The sequence below is a fragment of the Sphaeramia orbicularis genome, chromosome 18, assembly GCF_902148855.1.
Source record: "Sphaeramia orbicularis chromosome 18, fSphaOr1.1, whole genome shotgun sequence".
Lineage (NCBI taxonomy): Eukaryota > Metazoa > Chordata > Actinopteri > Kurtiformes > Apogonidae > Sphaeramia > Sphaeramia orbicularis.
The window spans coordinates 5,778,768-5,800,018 of NC_043974.1; the positions used below are offsets into that span (position 1 = coordinate 5,778,768).

Below are 21,251 nucleotides of genomic sequence, written 5' to 3' on the forward strand. Positions count from 1 at the left end.
ACAGAAAATGAGAATTTTGAGCAGATTTTGGCTTTTATAGCCTTCGGTCTTAAACTTTTGATCAGCTGATAAACAGCCTATTTCAGTTTACTTGTTGTTTTCAATAAATGACTTTTTCAAAGTGCTTTTTGTCTCACTCCCCCTTCTTGCTTTTGTATATTGTAGCTCTACTTAAAACCTCATTAAGATCCAAATGTGCAAAAGGTAAATTCTAGCTATTTTTCAACTGGTCTTAAGATTTTGATCAGGTCTGTACATGCAGTCCATCATTTGTGTTTGAACATCATGACTTTGACATAAAAACAGGAAGTCCCTCTAATCAGAGGTCTTAAACACATTTGTATTTCCCAGGACCGTGATGTAAAGATTCTACAAACACTCAAACTAAGACAGAGTTTTTCAAGTGGTTAAAAAAAGCCTTTTTAGTTGTTTCTGCTTCTGTTCAGATCAGTAATGGATTTGATTTCCAATAGCACTTTTTTGGTCACTCAAAGCGCTTTATATTATTGACTCATTATTCATTCGCTCTCACATCTCCCCTCTGGTGGTGGTAAACTACATTTGTAGCCACAGCTGCCCTGGGGCAGGCTGACAGAAGCATGGCTGAAAACTGGCGCCTACGGCCCCTCCGACCACCACCAAACATTCATACGCATTCATACACCAGTGTGAGTGGCACTGGAGGCAAGGAGGGTGAAGTGTCTTGCCCAAGGACACAATGGACAGACGAGGACAGAGCGGGATTCGAACCGCCAACCCTTCAGTTATTGGATGACCCGCTCTACCATCTGAGCCATGGCCGCTTTAAAGTATTAAACCACTTTCAGACCCATGGTCGGTCCATGGGCTTTTCCTGGGACACTGCCCTCAGTTTTTGGCCCCACCCCCTCAGCCCCTTTTGGACTTTTTTGTCATTTGTTTTTTAAACATTTGTTTTTTAAAATAGTGTGTGTGTGTGGAGGAGGGGGGGGGTGCAACACAGTGGTGCACTGGTTAGCACCAACACCAGGGTTCTTTCTGGGCGGAGTTTGCATGTTCTCCCCATGTCTGCGTGGGTTTTCTCTGGGTTCTTGGCTCCTCCCACAATCCAAATGCATGCACTGATATCTCATGGGTTCATCTAATCAGCCGTAGGTGTGAATGGGACAGTAGTCAGTTGTTCGACTTTAAATGTCGCCTTGCGTTGAACTGGAGACACGTCCAGGGTAAGCTCCGCCTTCACCATAGGTAGCTGGCATAGGCTCCGCCCCTGTGACCCTTGTGAGGATAAAGTGGGTTCAGAAGATGAATGAGTGAATGTCATGGGAGTTATTAGGGTCATGGTGAACCATCCAACCCCACTAGAATAATGACTGACAGTCAAGAAAATGGGTCTAAAGTTATTCCAGAAAATGTTTTTTTTTCATTTGTGAAGGTGGAGTTTGGTGAAGTGTGCAGTAACTGAAGACCCTTAGGGTGGGAGAAAAACAACTGTCAAACACGGAGGTCGAATGCTACAGAATTCTGGAGACGACTCACTATGGACCACACAAAAAGACAAGTCCAGAGGAATATAGCGATGCACTTGAGTCTACCATGTTTAAGAAAAACGATGAAAGCCCGATTTGTTAATCTCACTTTGTCTCATCAGAACAGGACAGATATGATCATTCATTTCTGCTGTTAATGTCACTTTTCTTTTTTTTAATGCCATCTGACCAGTAGGGGTGTTAGAAAATATCGGTTCTGCAATATATCACGATATTTCATTTCACAATACTGTATCGATATTAAAAAGTACTGTATCAATATTTTTAGGTATGTATTCAAATGCAGATATGGCGGAGGTTAATTTTTGATTTTTTGGTTGTCTTCATTGTTTATATCTTATTTATAATTATTTAACACTGTTTTATTAAATAATGGTTATTTGATGCATCCTAAAAGAAATTTTTACTGTCTGAGAGGCAGATGTTAGTTCCTTCGTTGGGATTGCACAGAAATAATGTTATGATGTTAGTTATGAACTAATAGAATATGAACATTTGAAAGGCATCTTAAACTGTAATGTCTGTAAAATATAATTAAAGTTTTAACACAGGGAAATTTTGTGATATAACATTAGATACCGTTGTGATCAAATAAAAATGTGTTTAGTATTTGTGCAAATTTGTGGTATAATTCAATTGTTCCAGGAAATAATCATTTTAAAAAATAAAAAAAAACAAAAATGGCCTTTTGTAACAGTATCATGATATGTTGTGATATATCATATTGTGATCCTAGTATTGTGATTTGTATTGTATCGCCAGATTCTTGCCAATACACACCCCTGCTGACCAGGCTCAGTGGCCTCAGTAGAGGTGAAGCAGTCCAGTCATTGTGGATCCGGTGGTACATGCTGCTGCAGAGGTGGAGCCTTTGCACCTCCAGGGCATTTCAAATCACCTCCAGCAGAACAAAGAGCATGAGGCTGTCTGTGGGTTGGTTTAGGACAACTGGGAGCAGAACAGATCCCTTGTGGTTTGAGCTGTAGGTTCTGAGTTCCCCAGAGAAGACATGAATGAGCTGAGTGTAATGAAAGGCTGAGACGTCCTTTCCTTGCAGATGAAGGGGGCCGTGTGCTGCTTTCATCCAAGCCTATTGTTCAGGTTTTAATCCACTAACAGAAGAGGACGGACAAGGTCAGCACGTACCAGACAGTAAATGAAGAGGAACTTGAGGATGTCCAACAGCATCCTCCCCAGTGAGATCTGCAGAGGTCCGAGGTGGGAGTTGGCGGTGAACAGGGAAATGAGTCGGAGCGAGCTGAAGATGTTGGCGATGGCGAACAGGGCCTCTGCGATCAGCGTGGGGTGCCACATCTCCCACTCCTCTCTGGGACGAGATGAGTTGTACTGGAGAAGGAGAAGGAGGAAAGAAGTCACATGACATATAAGAGAAGACTGAAAAACAAGAAAAACACAGCCATGATCTGTTTGAGCTGGGCTGCAGATGTCTGTGAGAGGACAAAGTCCAATATTCCACCAACAGAAGACAAGAGGTTTGGAAAAACAACCGAATTATAAACTATAATCTATAAAGTATGAACTATGAACTATAAACAATGAACTACAAACTATAATTTATAAAATATGAACTATGAACTATAAACTATGAACTACAAACTATAATCTATAAAATATGAACTATGAACTATAAACTATGAACTATAAACTATAATCTATAAAACATGAACTATGAACAATAAACTATAAACTATAACCTATAAACTATATAAAATACAAACCATGAACTATAAACTATGAACTACAAACTATGAACTATAAACTATAATCTATATTCTATACACTATAAACTATAATCTATAAAGTATGAACTATGAACTATAAACTATGAACTACAAAACTATAATCTAGAAAGTATGAACTATGAACTATAAACTATAATCTATAAAATATGAACTATAATCTATAAACTATGAACTATAAACTATTAACTATGAAGTATAAACTATAAACTATGAACTATAAACTATAATCAATAAACTATAAACCATAATCTATGAACTATAAACTATAATCTGTAAACTATGAACTATCAACTAGAATCTATAAACTATGAACTACAATTTATAAACTATGAACCATAAACTATAATCTATAAACTATGAACTATAAACTATAATCTAGAAAGTATGAACTATGAACTATAAACTATAATCTATAAAATATGAACTATAATCTATAAACTATGAACTATAAACTATTAACTATGAAGTATAAACTATAAACTATAATCTATAAAGTATGAACTATGAACTATAAACTTAAACTATGAACCATAAACTATAATCTATAAAGTATGAACTATGAAGTATAAACTAAAATCTATAAACTGTAAACTATGAACTATAAACTGTAATCTATCAATTATGAACTATAAACTATGAACTATAAACTGTAATCTATAAACTACGAACTATAAACCATGAACTATAAACTATGATCTATAAACTATAATCTATAAACTATTAACTACAAACTATGAACTATAATCTATAAACTATAAACTATACTCTATAAACTATGAACTATAAAGTATAATCTATAAACTATAACCTATAAACTATAACCATGAACTATAAACTATGAACTATAATCTATAAACTATGAACTATAAACTATGTACTATGAACTATCAACTATAATCTATAAACTAAGAACTATAATCAATAAACTATAATCTATAAACTATGAACTAAAAACTATAATCTATAAACTACAATCAATGAACTATTATCTATAAACTATGAACTATAACCTAAAAGTATAATCTATCAACTATGAACTATAGACTATAATCTATGAACTATGAACTATAAACGATGAACTATTTTCTATAAACTATGAACTATAAACTATAATCTATAAACTATGACCTAAAACCTATAAACTATAATCTATACACTATGAACTATAAACTATAATCTAAAAACTATAATCTATAAACAATGAACTATAAACTATAATCTGTAAATTATGAACTATAACCTATAAACTATGAACTATAAACTATAATCTATAAACTATGAACTATAAACTATGAACTATAAACTATAAACTATAAACTATGGTTTATACATGAATCATTGCTCTAGTCTAATAATTATCCTAAACATATAAACTAATAAATGAATATTGTAAAAGCCAAAGCTGATTTAGTGTGTCTCCTGTTCCTCTGATCCACTGCTGACATTAAATTAAATGTGTTCATTGTGGAACATTCACATTAGAACCACAGGACAAACATCAACACCAGCACATCTACCATCACAACTGAATATTCATGAAGGATTTTACACTGAAGGACTTTAGAGTCATCCCATAATTTCACACTCACACTCCAAATCCATCTATACAATTTATTTATTTATGTATTAGGGACAGTACATATTAATGAATATCTACATCAATTATAGCTGTAAATACGAAGGATTGTAGTAACAGTGCTAATTTCCATCTGTAGTCCCTCATTCAATTCAATACAATTCCATTCAATTCAGTTTTATTTCTACAGTTCAATATCACTACAGTCTCCTCACAAGGCTTTACAGAAATTGTTGAATTGATTAAAAAAACACAATGAAAAAAAAAAAGTGAAATAATTAGTTTGTTAAATGGTTGATGGACCAAATGGATCAATGTCCTGGGTGTCCCACATCGTTAGACCGTCCATCTGTGAAGAAAAACTTTATTCATTATTCTAACTAGCAGCATTGTACCCATGGTGCCATTGTACCATAGCGCCCTCCTGTGCTGCAACAGCGGCATTGTACCCATACACCCTCCTGTGCTGTAACATCGATCGCACACTGGGACACGGGGCGGGGCCGAAACATGCATTATATAGTAAGATGTCTCTATTTTGTCCTTTTCCTCCTGTTACTATCACACATGTTCCATATTTCAGTCGGACAAACACACCAACCCTTCTGGACTACTCAACACTGAAAATAACACCAACCATTCTGGACTACTCAACATTCTGACAACAACACCAACCCTTCTGGACTACTCAACCCTCTGGCAAAAACATCCACTGCATGAAAAGTGGGGTTTTCGTCAATTAACGTCCCTGTAAATTGCTGTGGAACTTGAAATTAACGCCTACTGGTGGGAATTTGAAGCCACCACAGAAAATTCTCTCTAACTGCCGGGAATTGCCGTGAATTCCCCCCCTCTGGTTAGAGAGCCTTGGCAATAACCCCTCCCCAGCCCCTTTGGGCTATGTGAGGTTTTCGTATGTAAATGGTCTTGCTGTGAGGTATACAAATGCAAATGGAGTCGTACATGACACAGCAGTTTACGGTGGAGGTGAGACAACAACTCACTGACTTGAACCAGGCAGACACTGGATGAGCCACCAGACTGTGAACAAGAACCAGAAAAAGGCTGGAGCACAATCCAAAAATTGTGGTAAGTATATATTCAATTAATTATTACATGTGTGCTATTTAGGTGGGAATTTTATCTTAGTGTGACTTTCTTAGTTAATTGCACAGTGTATGATAGTGTGGTTTGACTTGTGGAACTGATTAAAGTAATGAATCTGTCACATTGACCTGCTTGAACCTGGAGGGGTTTGTTCCTCAAAGTGACATAGTCTTGTATTATTTTAGGAAGGTGTGCGCCATCTGCAAAACAGTGAAGGAAACAACAGATGGTATGAACCAGAGCAACGGTAAGATTTTAAAGAGTTTGGATCCATTCTGCTCTATAGAAGTAAATGTATGCCTTTAATGTCTGCTTTTTCTGAACTATTTCTATTTGGTTTTCAGACTGAGCTCACCCACAGTGAAGCAGTGACTGCTCATTTAATGTCAGCTCCAGCTGCAAGTCCAGGCTTGAATGGAGTAGAAAGTGGAGTCCTGTTGATTAAGTAACTTTAATAGTTTGTTGTGTTTTGTTTCTCTATTGTTCTAATCCTATGCATCTATTTTTTTTACTCTTCCTAACTTGTATATTTTAATTCCAGTGGCCTGTAAGACATAAAGAAACAGTCCAATGGAACTCCACATACAGCCAACCAGATCTAACAGTCCAGGCAGAAGCCATGAACATTTCAGCCCACAGCAGAGAAGAAAGACGGTAAGATTTATAAGAATCTGTGTTTAATCTGAATCTGACACAAACACCACATTCTACAACTGTTAGCCTCACAGTGCAGCACTGATGGTACTTCTGTCTGTACAGCAGCTGGAGGCAAAAGAGGGGTGAAGTGGACAACAAGGAGGAGATTTATGGAGGGGGATCACAATGGATATGAGGTCTGATGAAGAAGATGGCACTGCTGATGGGACATCTGGGTTGACTGTAAGGCCTCCATCCTTCCAGAGTCTGGAGCTCTAACCTTTGAGCTGCACTCCAACACACACTACAGCAGAACCAACACATGTTCTACCACCACAGACACTACAGCAGAACCAACGCATGTTCTACCACCACAGACACTACAGCAGAACCAACGCATGTTCTACCACCACAGACACTACAGCAGAACCAACACATGTTCTACCACCACAGACACTACAGCAGAACCAACACATGTTCTACCACCACAGAAGACTGGACTGGACCACCCTCAGAGAAGATGGCACCAACACTTGTCTGATGTGATGTTTTTAGGTCAAAGATCAAACTTATTTCATACGTTGTATAAATTACTTTCATAAGTTACAATAAGTTGATAATAGATAAATCAGTTAAAATCTGTTAAAATGCAGTTGGCTTAAGAATTGATAGGAGTGAGATGTCTTCTCCTTAAGGATCTTTGTGTTCGCTGTGCGCTAAGGTTGTATACAGAGTGGGCGCTCTTTTGCTAGAGATGATCTTTGCCGTATATTTGCCGTTCGCTATTTTCTCTGCAGTTAAAGTTCAGAAAAACTCATGTTCGTTAAGTGTGCTCTACTACTGTGTGCCTTGGAAAATTTTTTTCTTTGTAAGTGTATATATCCGAAAACAACGTTAGGTTCTAGATGTTGGTTGACTGAAACTGTTCTGTGAACGTGTAATGAAGCTAACGTTTATGCTATTCAAGCTAGTGATGTGAGTGCATTACGTGTGTAGCGTAATTAATAATAACTGTCTGTTAGTAATTTAAGTTGGATGTATTTTATATGTTGCAGTTACAAAAACGTTAATGAAAACGTCAAGTAAAGGATATGCTCCAGCTCAGAACAGAAAGCCTTGTTTGGACTCTACTGTGTTGTTGTTTGTGTCTGTAGCTGCACAGTCACATGTTGTGAGGACAGCACATCTGACTGAACTGACTGTGGAAATTCTAAGTTTGTTTAATTTGAAAGTGTTGGCACTGTTTTCTTAAATATGTAAGTGTGCTTTTTGCATTCTACATTTTATTAAAGCTTGTCTTTATTTTTTAACATGATCTTGGCAGTCGTGTTCTTTCTTAATTGATATTGGTGGTGATGTTTTCAGTATGTGAATTATTACCCTGCAACAAGAAATAAATATGTAAATAAATATCTGAATAATAAACATAATAATAACAATAATCAGGGCTTTAGATTACCTTAATTTGGGCACATCAGATGCTGGAATCGGCGGAGGGGGTGGGTGCGGGATTAGATTTTTCAACAGTAATTCCTGTTTTCTCAGACTATTTCAGATATATTCAAGAGTATGAAGGCATGGATTCCACAAGTCTAATTTCCAGAAGTATTGATCAGCATATGGCCAGCTGATTTTAATTCCAAAATCACAGGACTGCATGCAGGCAGATAATTCATATGTCATATGTTTCACTGCGTTTGTTATGTGAGCGGCCTGAACTTATAGGTCGCCCACGAGGCATGGTTGTTGAGAGAAAACCTTTGGCGTACAACGTACGAGTCAATCTCCAAGCTCTCATCACCTCTCATTGGCCGAAACGGGTGATTTAGACCAATCAAACGGCGCAAATATGTCATACCTGCTGCCAGACAATAGTCTGGTCTTGTCTGTCTTTTATGTTTTGTGTGTCACTTCCTGTTTTATTTTGTTAAGTTTTCCCTCATGTGTCTTGTCTGTCGTCTTTACTTCCTGTTCCCCGCTCATCCTGACCTCTGTCCTGATTACCTGTCTCCGCCCTAATTTGCTTCACCTGTGTCTAGTTGTCTTCCCTCCCTTTTGTGTATTTAAACCCTGTCTTTTCCCCTTGTCAGTCGCCAGTTTGTAACTCCAGTAGTTCAGACCAGCGTACTTGACCTCGTTTGTTCGTTTGCTTGCCTGTTTTTTGACCTGTTTTGGATTCCTCGGTTTTTCGTCTTCTGCCTGATCCCTGTCGGTTTTTGTCTGCCTCATCTGATCTGGTTTTGACCTTCTCGCCCTGACTACCGGTACGTGAGTTTGCCTTGTCCTTATGTCCTGTTGCTCGATTGTTAGCCTGCCTGTGTATGACCTGTTTCCGTCCCTGACCTCCCTTTGCTTTTCCCCTGTCGGGGAAAATACTCCTAACACCGCTCGGGGAGACGGGCTGCTGCCCTCGATCCGGAGGACGAATCTGAGGAGAAAATCCCCAACCATTATCCTCAAGATTCTGTCACTCATTATATTTTTTCACCTGTGTGTGAACAATAAACCTTTTGGAACTAACTTTTGTTGTCGGAGTTCTGCATTTGGATTCTGTGTTTGTGCTAACGTTATCACAAAATATGACTTCTGCGGGAAGCATGAATACTTGTGCTTTCCTGTTCGGTACATATGTGTTGTTGTCAATGTTTTCTCTGTCGTTATGAACAAGCCTTGTATATTATAACCGATGTGTTTTACGGGAGGAAAAAAGCAGGGGCGAGTGAGTCAATACTTTCGTTTACACTCTGCTCTGGCCTTTTTTTATTTTTAATTTGGGGACACTAATTTGGGGACATTTAATTTGGGCACACCGTTAGTCGGCCCAGCCAAGGTGTAATCTAAAGGCCTGATAATAGTAATATTTTTAATGGATGGGGCATATTATAATGCTGCACAGATGACCAATCACATGTGAGCTGTCCTTTGTGGTAACATCCAATGGGATGCTATTAAAAGAAAAAAAAACATCCAATGTGTGTCTCTGTGGTCGGACATGGCAGGAACCAGTGACATTCAAATGTAAATGAGGGTCGTTCACACCTCTGCGAGCTGTTAACCCCCGCACCCGCTCGCCCCCACACCCGCCCCGCTCCTCTTCCCCCGTTGGCTCCGTTTGCGGCAGTTTCCGGCACAGCTGAACTTTTCTGTAAACTCAAGATAATTACCGGGAATCTTTGAAGTTGGCGGGCGTTTACGGGGTCGATAATCTAGTTTTTCATGCAGCGATCAACCCTTCTGGACTACTAAACACTGGCAACAAAACCAACCCTTCTGGACTACTCAACACTCTGAAAACAACACCAACCCTTCTGGACTACTCAACACTGAAACAACACCAACCCTTCTGGACTACTCAACACTGACAACGACACCAACCCTTCTGGACTACTCAACACTGACAACAACACTAACCCTTCTGGACTACTCAACACTGACAACGACACCAACCCTTCTGGTCTACTCAGCACTGACAACAACACCAACCCTTCTGGACTACTCAACACTGACAACAACACCAACCCTTCTCGACTACTCAACACTGACAACAACACCAACCCTTCTGGACTATTAAGCACTCTGACAACAACACCAACCCCTCTGGATTACTCAACACTCTGAGAATGACACCAACCCTTCTGGACCACTTAACACTGACAACAACACCAACCCTTCTGGACTACTCAACATTGACAACAACACCAACCCTTCTGGACTACTCAACACTGACAACAACACCAACCCTTCTGGACTACTCAACACTGACAGCAACACCAACCCCTCTGGTCTACTCAACACTAACAACAACACCATCACGTCTGGACTACTCAACACTGACAGCAACACCAACCCCTCTTGACTACTCAACATGCTGAGAACGACACCAACCCTTCTGGACTAATCAACACTGACAACAACACCAACCCTTCTGGACTACTCAACACTGAAAAACACCAACCCTTCAACACTGAAAATAAACACTGACAATAACACTGAATCTGCTGCAACTTCAGGTGTGGACTTGGACTAAGGATGCGAATAGGAGAAGCAGAAATAAGCCTCCGGCTTCAGCTTCTTCCTTTTTCAGTTACAAAATGTGTTAATTTTATGTTTTCTTTGTTTTTTAATAAGTATGTATTTTGTTTTGTTGCTTTTTTTAATTTGTATGTGTTTTGTATCTTGTATTTAACTGAAATAAACATTCATTCATTCAATCATTAAAACAACACCAACCCTTCTGGACTACTCAACACTGACAACACCACCACCCCTTCTGGTCTACTCAACACTGATAACACCAAGCCTTCTGGACTACTCAACATTGACAACAACACCAACCCTTCTGGACTACTCAACACTGACAACAAAACCAACCCTTTTGGACTACTCAGCACTGACAAATACTACAACCCTTCTGGACTACTGAACACTGACAACAACACCAACCCTTCTGGACTACTCAACACTGACAAGAACACCAATCCTTCTGGACTACTGAACACTGACATCGACACCAATCCGTCTGGACTACTGAACACTGGCAAAAACACCAACCCTTCTGGATGACTCGACACTTTGACAACAACACCAACCCTTCTGGACGACTCAAAAGTCCGACAACAACACCAACCCCTCTGGACTACTCAACATGCTGAGAACGACACCAACCCTTCTGGTCTACTCAACACTGACAACAACACCAACTCTTCTGGACGACTCAAAAGTCCGACAACAACACCAACCCCTCTGGACTACTCAACATGCTGAGAACGACACCAACCCTTCTGGACTACTCAACACTGAACACAACACCAACCCTTCTGGACTACTCAAAATTGACAACAACACCAACCCTTCTGGACTACTCAACACTGACAACACCACCAACCCTTCTGGTCTTCTCAACACTGACAACAACACCAACCCTTCTGGACTACTCAACATTGAAAACAAAACCAACCCTTCTGGACTATTCAACACTCTGAAGAAAACACCTACCCTTCTGGACTACTCAACACTGACAAAAACACGAACCCTTCTGGACTACTGAACACTAACAACAACACCAATCCTTCTGGACTACTGAACACTGGACATAACACTAACCCTTCTGGACTAGTCAACACTGAAAACAACACTAACCCTTCTGGTCTACTCAACACTCTGACAACAACACCAACCCTTCTGGACTAGTCAACATTGAAAACAACAGCAACCCTTCTGGACTACTCAACACTGACAACAACACCAACCCTTCTGGTCTACTCAACACTGACAACAAAACCAACCCTTCTGGACTTCTCAACAATGACAACAACACCAACCCTTCCGGTATACTCAACACTGACAACAACACCAACCCTTCTGGACTACTCAACATTAAAAACAACACCAACCCTTCTGGACTACTCAAAACTGAACACACCAACCCTTCTGGAGTACTCAACACTGACAACGACACCAACCCTTCTGGTCTACTCAACACTGACAACGACACCAACCCTTTTGGACTACTCAACACTGACAACGACACCAACCCTTTTGGACTACTCAACACTGACAAAAATATCAACCCATCTGGATTACTCAACACTGAAAACAACACCAACCCTTCTGGACTACTCAACACTGACAACACCAAACACCCTTCTGGACTATTCAACACTGACAACAACACCAACCCTTCTGGACTACTCAACACTGACAACAACACCATCACTTCTGGACTACTCAACACTGACAACAACACCAACCCTTCTGGAGTACTGAACACTGACAAAAACACCGACCCTTCTGGACTACTCAACATTGAAAACAACACCAACCCTTCTGGACTACTCAACACTGAAAACACCAACCCTTCTGGACTACTCAACACTGACAGCAACACCAACCCCTCTGGTCTACTCAACACTGACAACAACACCGACCCTTCTGGACTACTCAACACTGACAGACACACCAACCCTTCTGGACTGCTCAACACTCTGACAATAACACCAACCCTTCTGGACTACTCAACACTGACAAAAACACCAATCCTTCTGGATTACTGAACACTGACAAAAACACCAATCGTTCTGGACTACTGACCACTGGCAACAAAACCAACCCTTCTGGACTACTCAACACTCTGAAAACAACACCAACCCTTCTGGACTACTCAACACTGACAACAACACCAACCCTTCTGGACTACTCAACACTGACAACGACACCAACCCTTCTGGTCTACTCAACACTGACAACAACACACACCCTTCTGGACTACTCAACACTGACAACAACACCAACCCTTCTCGACTACTCAACACTGACAACAACACAAACCCTTCTGCAACACTCAACACTGACAACAACAAAAACCCTTCTGGACTACTCAACACTCTGACAACAACACCAACCCTTCTGGACTATTAAGCACTCTGACAACAACACCAACCCCTCTGGATTACTCAACACTCTGAGAACGACACCAACACTTCTGGACCACTGAACACTGACAACAACACCAACCCTTCTGGACTACTCAAAATTGACAACAACACCAACCCTTCTGGACTACTCAACACTGACAGCAACACCAACCCCTCTGGTCTACTCAACACTGACAACAACACCAACCCTTCTGGACTACTCAACACTGACAGCAACACCAACCCCTCTTGACTACTCAACATGCTGAGAACGACACCAACCCTTCTGGACTAATCAACACTGACAACAACACCAACCCTTCTGGACTACTCAACACTGACAACAACACCAACCCTTCTGGACTACTCAACACTGAAAATGACTGATAAAACTGAATCTGCTGCAACTTCAGGTGTGGACTTGGACTAAGGATGTGAATAGGAGAAGCAGAAATAAGCCTCCGGCTTCAGCTTCTTCCTTTTTCAGTTACAAAATGTGTTAATTTTATGTTTGTTTGTTTTTTAATATGTATGTATTTTGTTTTGTTGCTTTTTTTTTAAATATGTATGTGTTTTGTGTCTTGTATTTAACTGAAATAAACATTCATTCATTCAATCATTAAAACAACACCAACCCTTCTGGACTACTCAACACTGAAAACACCACCAACCCTTCTGGTCTACTCAACACTGATAACAGCACCAACCCTTCTGGACTACTCAACATTGACAACAACACCAACCCTTCTGGACTATTCAACACTCTGACAACAACACCAAGCCTTCTGGACTACTCAACATTGACAACAACACCAACCCTTCTGGACTATTCAACACTCTGACAACAACACCAAGCCTTCTGGACTACTCAACATTGACAACAACACCAACCCTTCTGGACTATTCAACACTCTGACAACAACACCAACCCTTTTGGACTACTCAGCACTGACAAATACAACAACCCTTCTGGACTACTGAACACTGACAACAACACCAACCCTTCTGGACTACTCAAAACTGACAACACCACCAAACCTTCTGGTCTTCTCAATACTGACAACAACACCAACCCTTCTGGACTACTCAACACTGACAACAACACCAACCCTTCTGGACTACTCAACACTGACAAAAACACGAACCCTTCTGGACTACTGAACACTAACAACAACACCAATCCTTCTGGACTACTGAACACTGGACATAACACCAACCCTTCTGGACTACTCAACACTGAAAACAACACCAACCCTTCTGGACTACTCAACACTGACAACGACACCAACCCTTCTGGTCTACTCAACACTGACAACGACACCAACCCTTCTGGACTTCTCAACAATGACAACAACACCAACCCTTCTGGTATACTCAACACTGACAACAACACCAACCCTTCTGGACTACTCAACATTAAAAACAACACCAACCCTTCTGGACTACTCAAAACTGACAACACCAACCCTTCTGGACTACTCAACACTGACAACACCAACCCTTCTGGACTACTCAACACTGACAGCAACACCAACCCCTCTGGTCTACTCAACACTGACAAACACATCAACCCTTCTGGACTACTCAAGATTGACAACAACACCAACCCATCTGAACTATTCAACACTGAAAAACACCAACGCTTTTGGACTACTCAGCACTGACAACAACACCAACCCTTCTGGACTACTCAACACTGACAACAAAACCGACCCTTCTGGACTACTCAACAGTGACAATAACACCAACCCTTCTGGACTATTCAACACTCTGACAACAACACCGACCCTTCTGGACTACTCAACACTGACAAACACATCGACCCTTCTGGACAACTCAACACTGAAAACAACACCAACCCTTCTGGACTACTCAACACTGACAACATCACCAACCCTTCTGGACTACTCAACACTGACAACAACACCATCACTTCTGGACTACTGAACACTAACAAAAAACACAAACCCTTCTGGACTACTGAACACTGACAACAACACCATCACTTCTGGACTTATCAACACTGACAACAACACCATCACTTCTGGACTACTGAACACTGACAACAACACCAACCCTTCTGGACTTATCAACACTGACAACAACACCATCACTTCTGGACTACTGAACACTGACAACAACACCAACCCTTCTGGACTACTGAACACTGACAACACCACCAACCCTTCTGGACTTATCAACACTGACAACAACACCATCACTTCTGGACTACTGAACACTGACAACAACACCAACACTTCTGGACTACTCAACACTGACAACAACACCAGCCCTTCTGGACTACTCAACACTGACAACAACACCAACCCTTCTGGACAACTGAACACTGAGAACAACACCAACCCTACTGGACTACTCAACACTGACAACAACACCAACCCTTCTGGACTACTCAACACTGACAACAACAACAACCCTTCTGGACTACTCATCATTGGCAACAACACCAACCCTTATTGACTACTGAACATTGACACAAACACCAACCCTTCTGGACTACTCAACACTGACAGCAACACCAACCCCTCTGGTCTACTCAATACTGACAACAACACCGATCCTTCTGGACTACTCAACATTGACAACAACACCAACCCTTCTGGACTATTAAACACTTTGACAACAACACCAACCCTTCTGAACTACTCAACACTGACAACAACACCAACCCTTCTGGACTACTCAATACTGACAACACCACCAACCCTTCTAGACTACTCAACACTAACAACAACACCAACCCTTCTGGACAACTCAACACTGACAACAACACCATCACTTCTGGACTACTGAACACTGACAACAATACCAACCCTACTGGACTACTCAACACTGACAACACCAACCCTTCTGGTCTACTCAACACTGAGAACAACACCGACCCTTCTGGACTACTCAACATTGACAACAACACCAACCCTTCTGGACTATTCAACACTCTGACAACAACACCAACCCTTCTGGACTACTCAACACTGACAACAACACCAACCCTTCTGGATCACTCAGCACTAACAACAACACCAACCCTTCTGGACTACTCAACACTGACAACAACACCAACCCTTCTGGACTACTCAACAGTCCGACAACAACACCAACCCTACTGGGCTGTTAAACACTCTGACAACAACACCAACCCTTCTGGACTACTCAACACTGACAACAACACCAACCCTTCTGGACTACTCAACAGTCCGACAACAACACTAACCCTACTGGACTATTAAACACTCTGACAACAACACCAACCCTTTTTGACTACTCAACACTGACAACAACACCGACCCTTCTGGACTTCTCAACACTGACAGCAACACCAACCCTTCTGGTCTACTCAACACTGACAACAACACCGACCCTTCTGGACTACTCAACATTGACAACAACACCAACCCTTCTGGACTACTCAACACTGACACAAACACCAACCCTTCTGGGCTACTCAACACTGACAACACAAACCCTTCTGGACTACTCAACACTGACAACAACACCAACTCTTCTGGACTACTCAACACTGACAGCAACACCAACCCTTCTGGACTACTCAACACTGACAACAACACCAACCCTTCTGGTCTACTCAACACTGACAACACCACCATCACTTCTGGACTACTGAACACTGATGACAACACCAACCCTTCTGGACTACTGAACACTGACAACAACACCAACCCTTCTGGACTACTCAACACTGACAACAACACCGACCCTTCTGAACTACTCAATACTGACAACAACATCAACCCTTCTTGACTACTCAACACTCTGACAACAACACTAATCTGTTTGGACTACTCAACACTGACAACAACACCAACCCTTCTTGACTACTGAACACTGATAACAACACCAACCCTTCTGGACTACTCAACACTCTGACAACAATGAATGACGACAGCTCTGTTTTTTGGTCTACAGAGATGTTTGGTCAATTATGGGATTATGTCTTGCACAAGTGCAGAATGTATGCTGAAGTCGGCAGTCGTGTTGGTGTGTTCTTGACCTTTAGATGGACTTTTATGTAGATCCATCTTCTATCAGAGACTCGTGTCTTTCATCAGCTCAGTTTTCAGCTTTAGGACCAACACTTTTCACAATTTTCTAAAGAGTTGATTTTGTCATCCAGTGTAAGTCCCTCCTGCTGTTTTTTTTCCAGCGTCCTGGTTGGTCACCCTAACACTTTAAGCTCCTCCCATCCCTCCTTTTTTCATTGGTCTACCTCCGTCTCATTCCTACTCCACACTTCACTTTTTTCTCAGGCTCCGCCTCCTTGTCATTCTAAATTCAGCCATCACACTTCCACAGGACTTCTACCTTCGCCACTATTAACGCTGAATATACACACACACAGATACACACACACACACACACACAGGGACAGCTGGAAACAGAAACATCCTCACAGATGTGCACTTATTAATTTATAGACTCATGCAGGTTGTTTTTCACACACACACACACACACACACTCACACACACACACACACACACACACACAACTTAGTACCAGTTTGAGCACTGGGATGAATCCAGTCCAGTATTGGTTCTTTATATGTGGACGGACAGACATGTAGGACAGACAGACAGAGGGGAGAGGAGGATGTGTCACAGTCCTGGAACGGAATGGAGTGGTGGAAGGATGGATGGATGATCAGGATGCAGGAAACCCTCCCTGTCCACATGGAGACAACGGGTGTGTGTGTAGCAACACCATAATAACACACACAATGTAAAATGCTTGGATTTCAAATGTCAATCAGTATTTAAAGAAATTTAAAAAATAAAAATGTAAAAAGGTTAAACATTATATGAATGTTCAGTAGAACTGACTTTACCAAAGTGTGTGTCTGTTGCATGTGTATCATGTGCTGTGTGTATATTGTGTTGTGTGTGTATCATTTGTTGTGTGTGTAGCTTGTGCGTTGTGTGTGTATCATGTGTTGTGTTTATATTGTGTTGTGTGTCTATCTTGTCTGTTGTGTGTATATTGTATCCTCATAGACTGTGTATTTCTGAGTGTGTGTGTGTGTGTGTGAGTGGGGCCTGTGTAGGAGGGACACCCGCCACCACCAATGACTCACAGCTGCTGCAGATGGCCTGGCCGTCTGGTGTGTGTGTGTGTGTGTGTGTGTTTATGACTGCACCATTTGCTCTTAAATAAGTCCATAACTCTTGCTGGAGTGCAGAGTGTGAAGCTCAACCACAGGATCATTAAAGCTACAGTGGAACTCAACCAAAGCAGAACACTGAGGTGAGCCCATGCAGGCCTGTGCAGAGGTCAAAGGTTATGTCTGACACTGATGGGCGTGGTCTTCAGCTGGCCTTTCAAACAAACACCTACCAACCATCAAGTCCACAACAGCTGGACATCCATCAGGTAGATGTTCCACAGCTAGAACATGCAAAACCAACCCCTTTAAAACAAGCCTTTTCCAAACTCCATCCCTGAGCTTTAGACACGTCTTTTCAGTGGAGAAGGTCAGGACGTTCACATGTTCAGATGGAGGTGAGTCTAAGGAGACAACCCATCAGGATCTGAGACAGCACACACACGTACGTCCAGTCAGGATTCAACATTCACAGGAGGAATGTGGAATCATGAACCCATTCAGCCTGTAAAGGAGAAACCAGGAACCATCTGGTTATGAAAAACCAGGAACCATCTGGTTATGAAAAACCAGGAACCATCTGGGTCTGAAAAACCAGGAAACATCTGGTTCTGAAAAACCAGGAACCATCTGGGTCTGAGAAACCAGGAACCACCCTAACCCTAACCCCTAACCCTAACTCCAACCCTCACCCCTAACCCTAATGAACAAAAATGAAAAGTTATTTAACAGATAGAAAACAGCAGGTTTATTTTAATGGAAGTGATTCTGATGTGGGTGAGATCAGCTGTGGGGTGCCTTAAGGGAGTTGTCTAGGACCTCTATTATACACAAGTTTCACAAACGATGTACCATTAGTGTTAAATAAGGCAATTATAACAATGTATGCAGATAATTCTACAGTTTATTTGACAGCACCCACATGTCTGGAGTTAAATATCTCCCTACAGGAGGAACTGCAATCTGTGATGGATATGGAAAAATAAGCTAGTTCTTAATGTATCAAAAACAAACAGTATTATGTTTGGCTCAACTCATACTCTACATCATCAACCCGAATTGAATCTCATCATAAATAAAATATCTGTGAAAGAAGCTCAAGAAACAAAATTACTGGGAGTTATATTAGATAACAAACAGTCTTGGACTAAACAGACTGATAATATGACGACCAAGATTGGAAATGCTGTTTCTGTGGTAAAACGGTGTGCAGCTTTTATGTCACCTAGTTGAACTAAACTGGTGATTCAATCCTTAGTATTGTCAGTCTTGGATTACTGTCCAGCAGTATGGTCAAATACAACACTAGAAAATACTAAAAAGTTGCAAATTGCACAAAATAGAGCCACTTGCACTGCACTGTAGTGTGGCTACAGAACAAATGTTACTGTGATGCATAACCACTTGAACTGACTGTTAAAAAATATGACTTTATTCACTACAGGGTTTCTTTATAATTATTATCAGAATAAAAAAACATCCATCTTATACAAAAATGTTTGTTTTAATTCAGATAGACATAGCTATGCAACCAGGCAGGCAACCAGCAGTAACTTTACATGACCCAAATCAAGAGCAAATGCAATGAAATGAATGGTAATAAACAGAACTATGCAAGAATGGAACAAACTACCAGAACATATCACACATGAAAGGTGTAAAATGAAATTTAAGAAATCAGTCAAGAAGCATCTATTGACCATAAATTAGGGATGCACCGATACCACTTTTTTCCAGACCGAGTACGAGTACTTACATTTGAGTACTTGCCAATACCGAGTACCGATACAAGTACTTAATAATCCCATTCCAGTTCTTAGTTCCTTTTGTAAATGTGCTTTATTGTCGTTATCATTAGTCTGACTGGAACAAAGTGCTGCTACTGACATTTAATGTGTTGGAATCAGCACTTCTCAATTAATCCACCAGGGGGCGCCGCTCTTAATTAATCATACTGGACAAATACCACGAAGAAGAGTAAAGTTTTTTGAGAAGAAGAAGAAGAAAGTAAGTAATAACAAACATGGAGACGACAGAGGTAACACTAATGTGATACTAATATTGCAGCATTTTCACTGGTAAGGTTTCAAAGCTTAGCTTCAGCAGGTAGAGAAAAGAGAAATGAGTGATAAGTTTTGTTTTCACTACCACTGGCGGCGGTCTGCACCGCTCCGTACACACGCTGGTATTCTCATTCTGTTTACGCATCCGCGAGCACCTGGTAAACGGATGGAATGTACACAGAGGACGGACAGAACGCTGCGTCTGTATCTGTCTGTGTCTTTCACGTTACTTGCAGTCAGCGTTACTTTTATCACCGTCATTTATTTTGAAAAATCTCCACACTCTTCACACTCCACACACATTATTCCTCCTCCTCGTACCTGCTGCACTGAACTGTGAATGTCACACAGCCGTAAGTGGTATCGGTGCATTTGTATCGGATATCTTTTACGAGTACGAGTACAAGTACACACAATGAGTATCGGAGCCAATGCCGATACTCGTATCGGTATCGGTGCATCCCTACCATAAATGAGTGATACTTGGGCTAACTGAATATATGTCCTGTATATACTATACAGCTGCTGACCTAAAGGAGCTGTCGTATCTGTATTTTGTCTGTTATTTTCTATGTGAAAAATAGTTTTGTGTGATTATGTTGTATGTTATTTGCATTGACTAGTTGTAAAGATTATTGTAAGAACCCCAGGAAGAATAGGTGTAGCTATGGTACAGCTAATGGGGATCCGAAAGAAAGAAAGAAAGAAAGAAAGAAAGAAAGAAAGAAAGTAAGAAAGAAAGAAAGAAAGAAAGAAAGAAAGAAAGAAAGAAACCCTAACCCATCCATCCAACAGTGCACATGCTCAAAAAGGATCAGACAAAGTCTTACCTTCACATATGCCACTATCTTCAGTGAAATGGTTGCCAGGTACAGAGAATTCATGGCAAAGTCCATCAGGTTCCACCAGTCATGGATGTACTCTGTGAACCCCCCATCCCACATCTCCTTTATCTCAGCCCAAATGAAACCTACAAGACAAAAAGAAGCAGTTAGTCTCTCTCTCTCTCTCTCTCACACACACACA

The 21,251-nt window shown here is 40.9% G+C and overlaps 1 protein-coding gene across 1 annotated transcript in view; it reads right to left on the reverse strand.

The window, feature by feature from the left end:
• The window catches only part of trpc5a (transient receptor potential cation channel, subfamily C, member 5a), a 253,871-nt gene that overhangs the window by 48,615 nt on the left and 184,005 nt on the right, over positions 1-21,251 (reverse strand). The window contains exons 11-12 of the mRNA XM_030162423.1: positions 21,056-21,195; positions 2,676-2,876 (exon numbers count right to left, since the gene is read on the reverse strand). Of these exons, the coding sequence (XP_030018283.1) occupies positions 2,676-2,876; positions 21,056-21,195 (341 nt within the window). The remainder of the gene's footprint in view (positions 1-2,675; positions 2,877-21,055; positions 21,196-21,251) is intronic.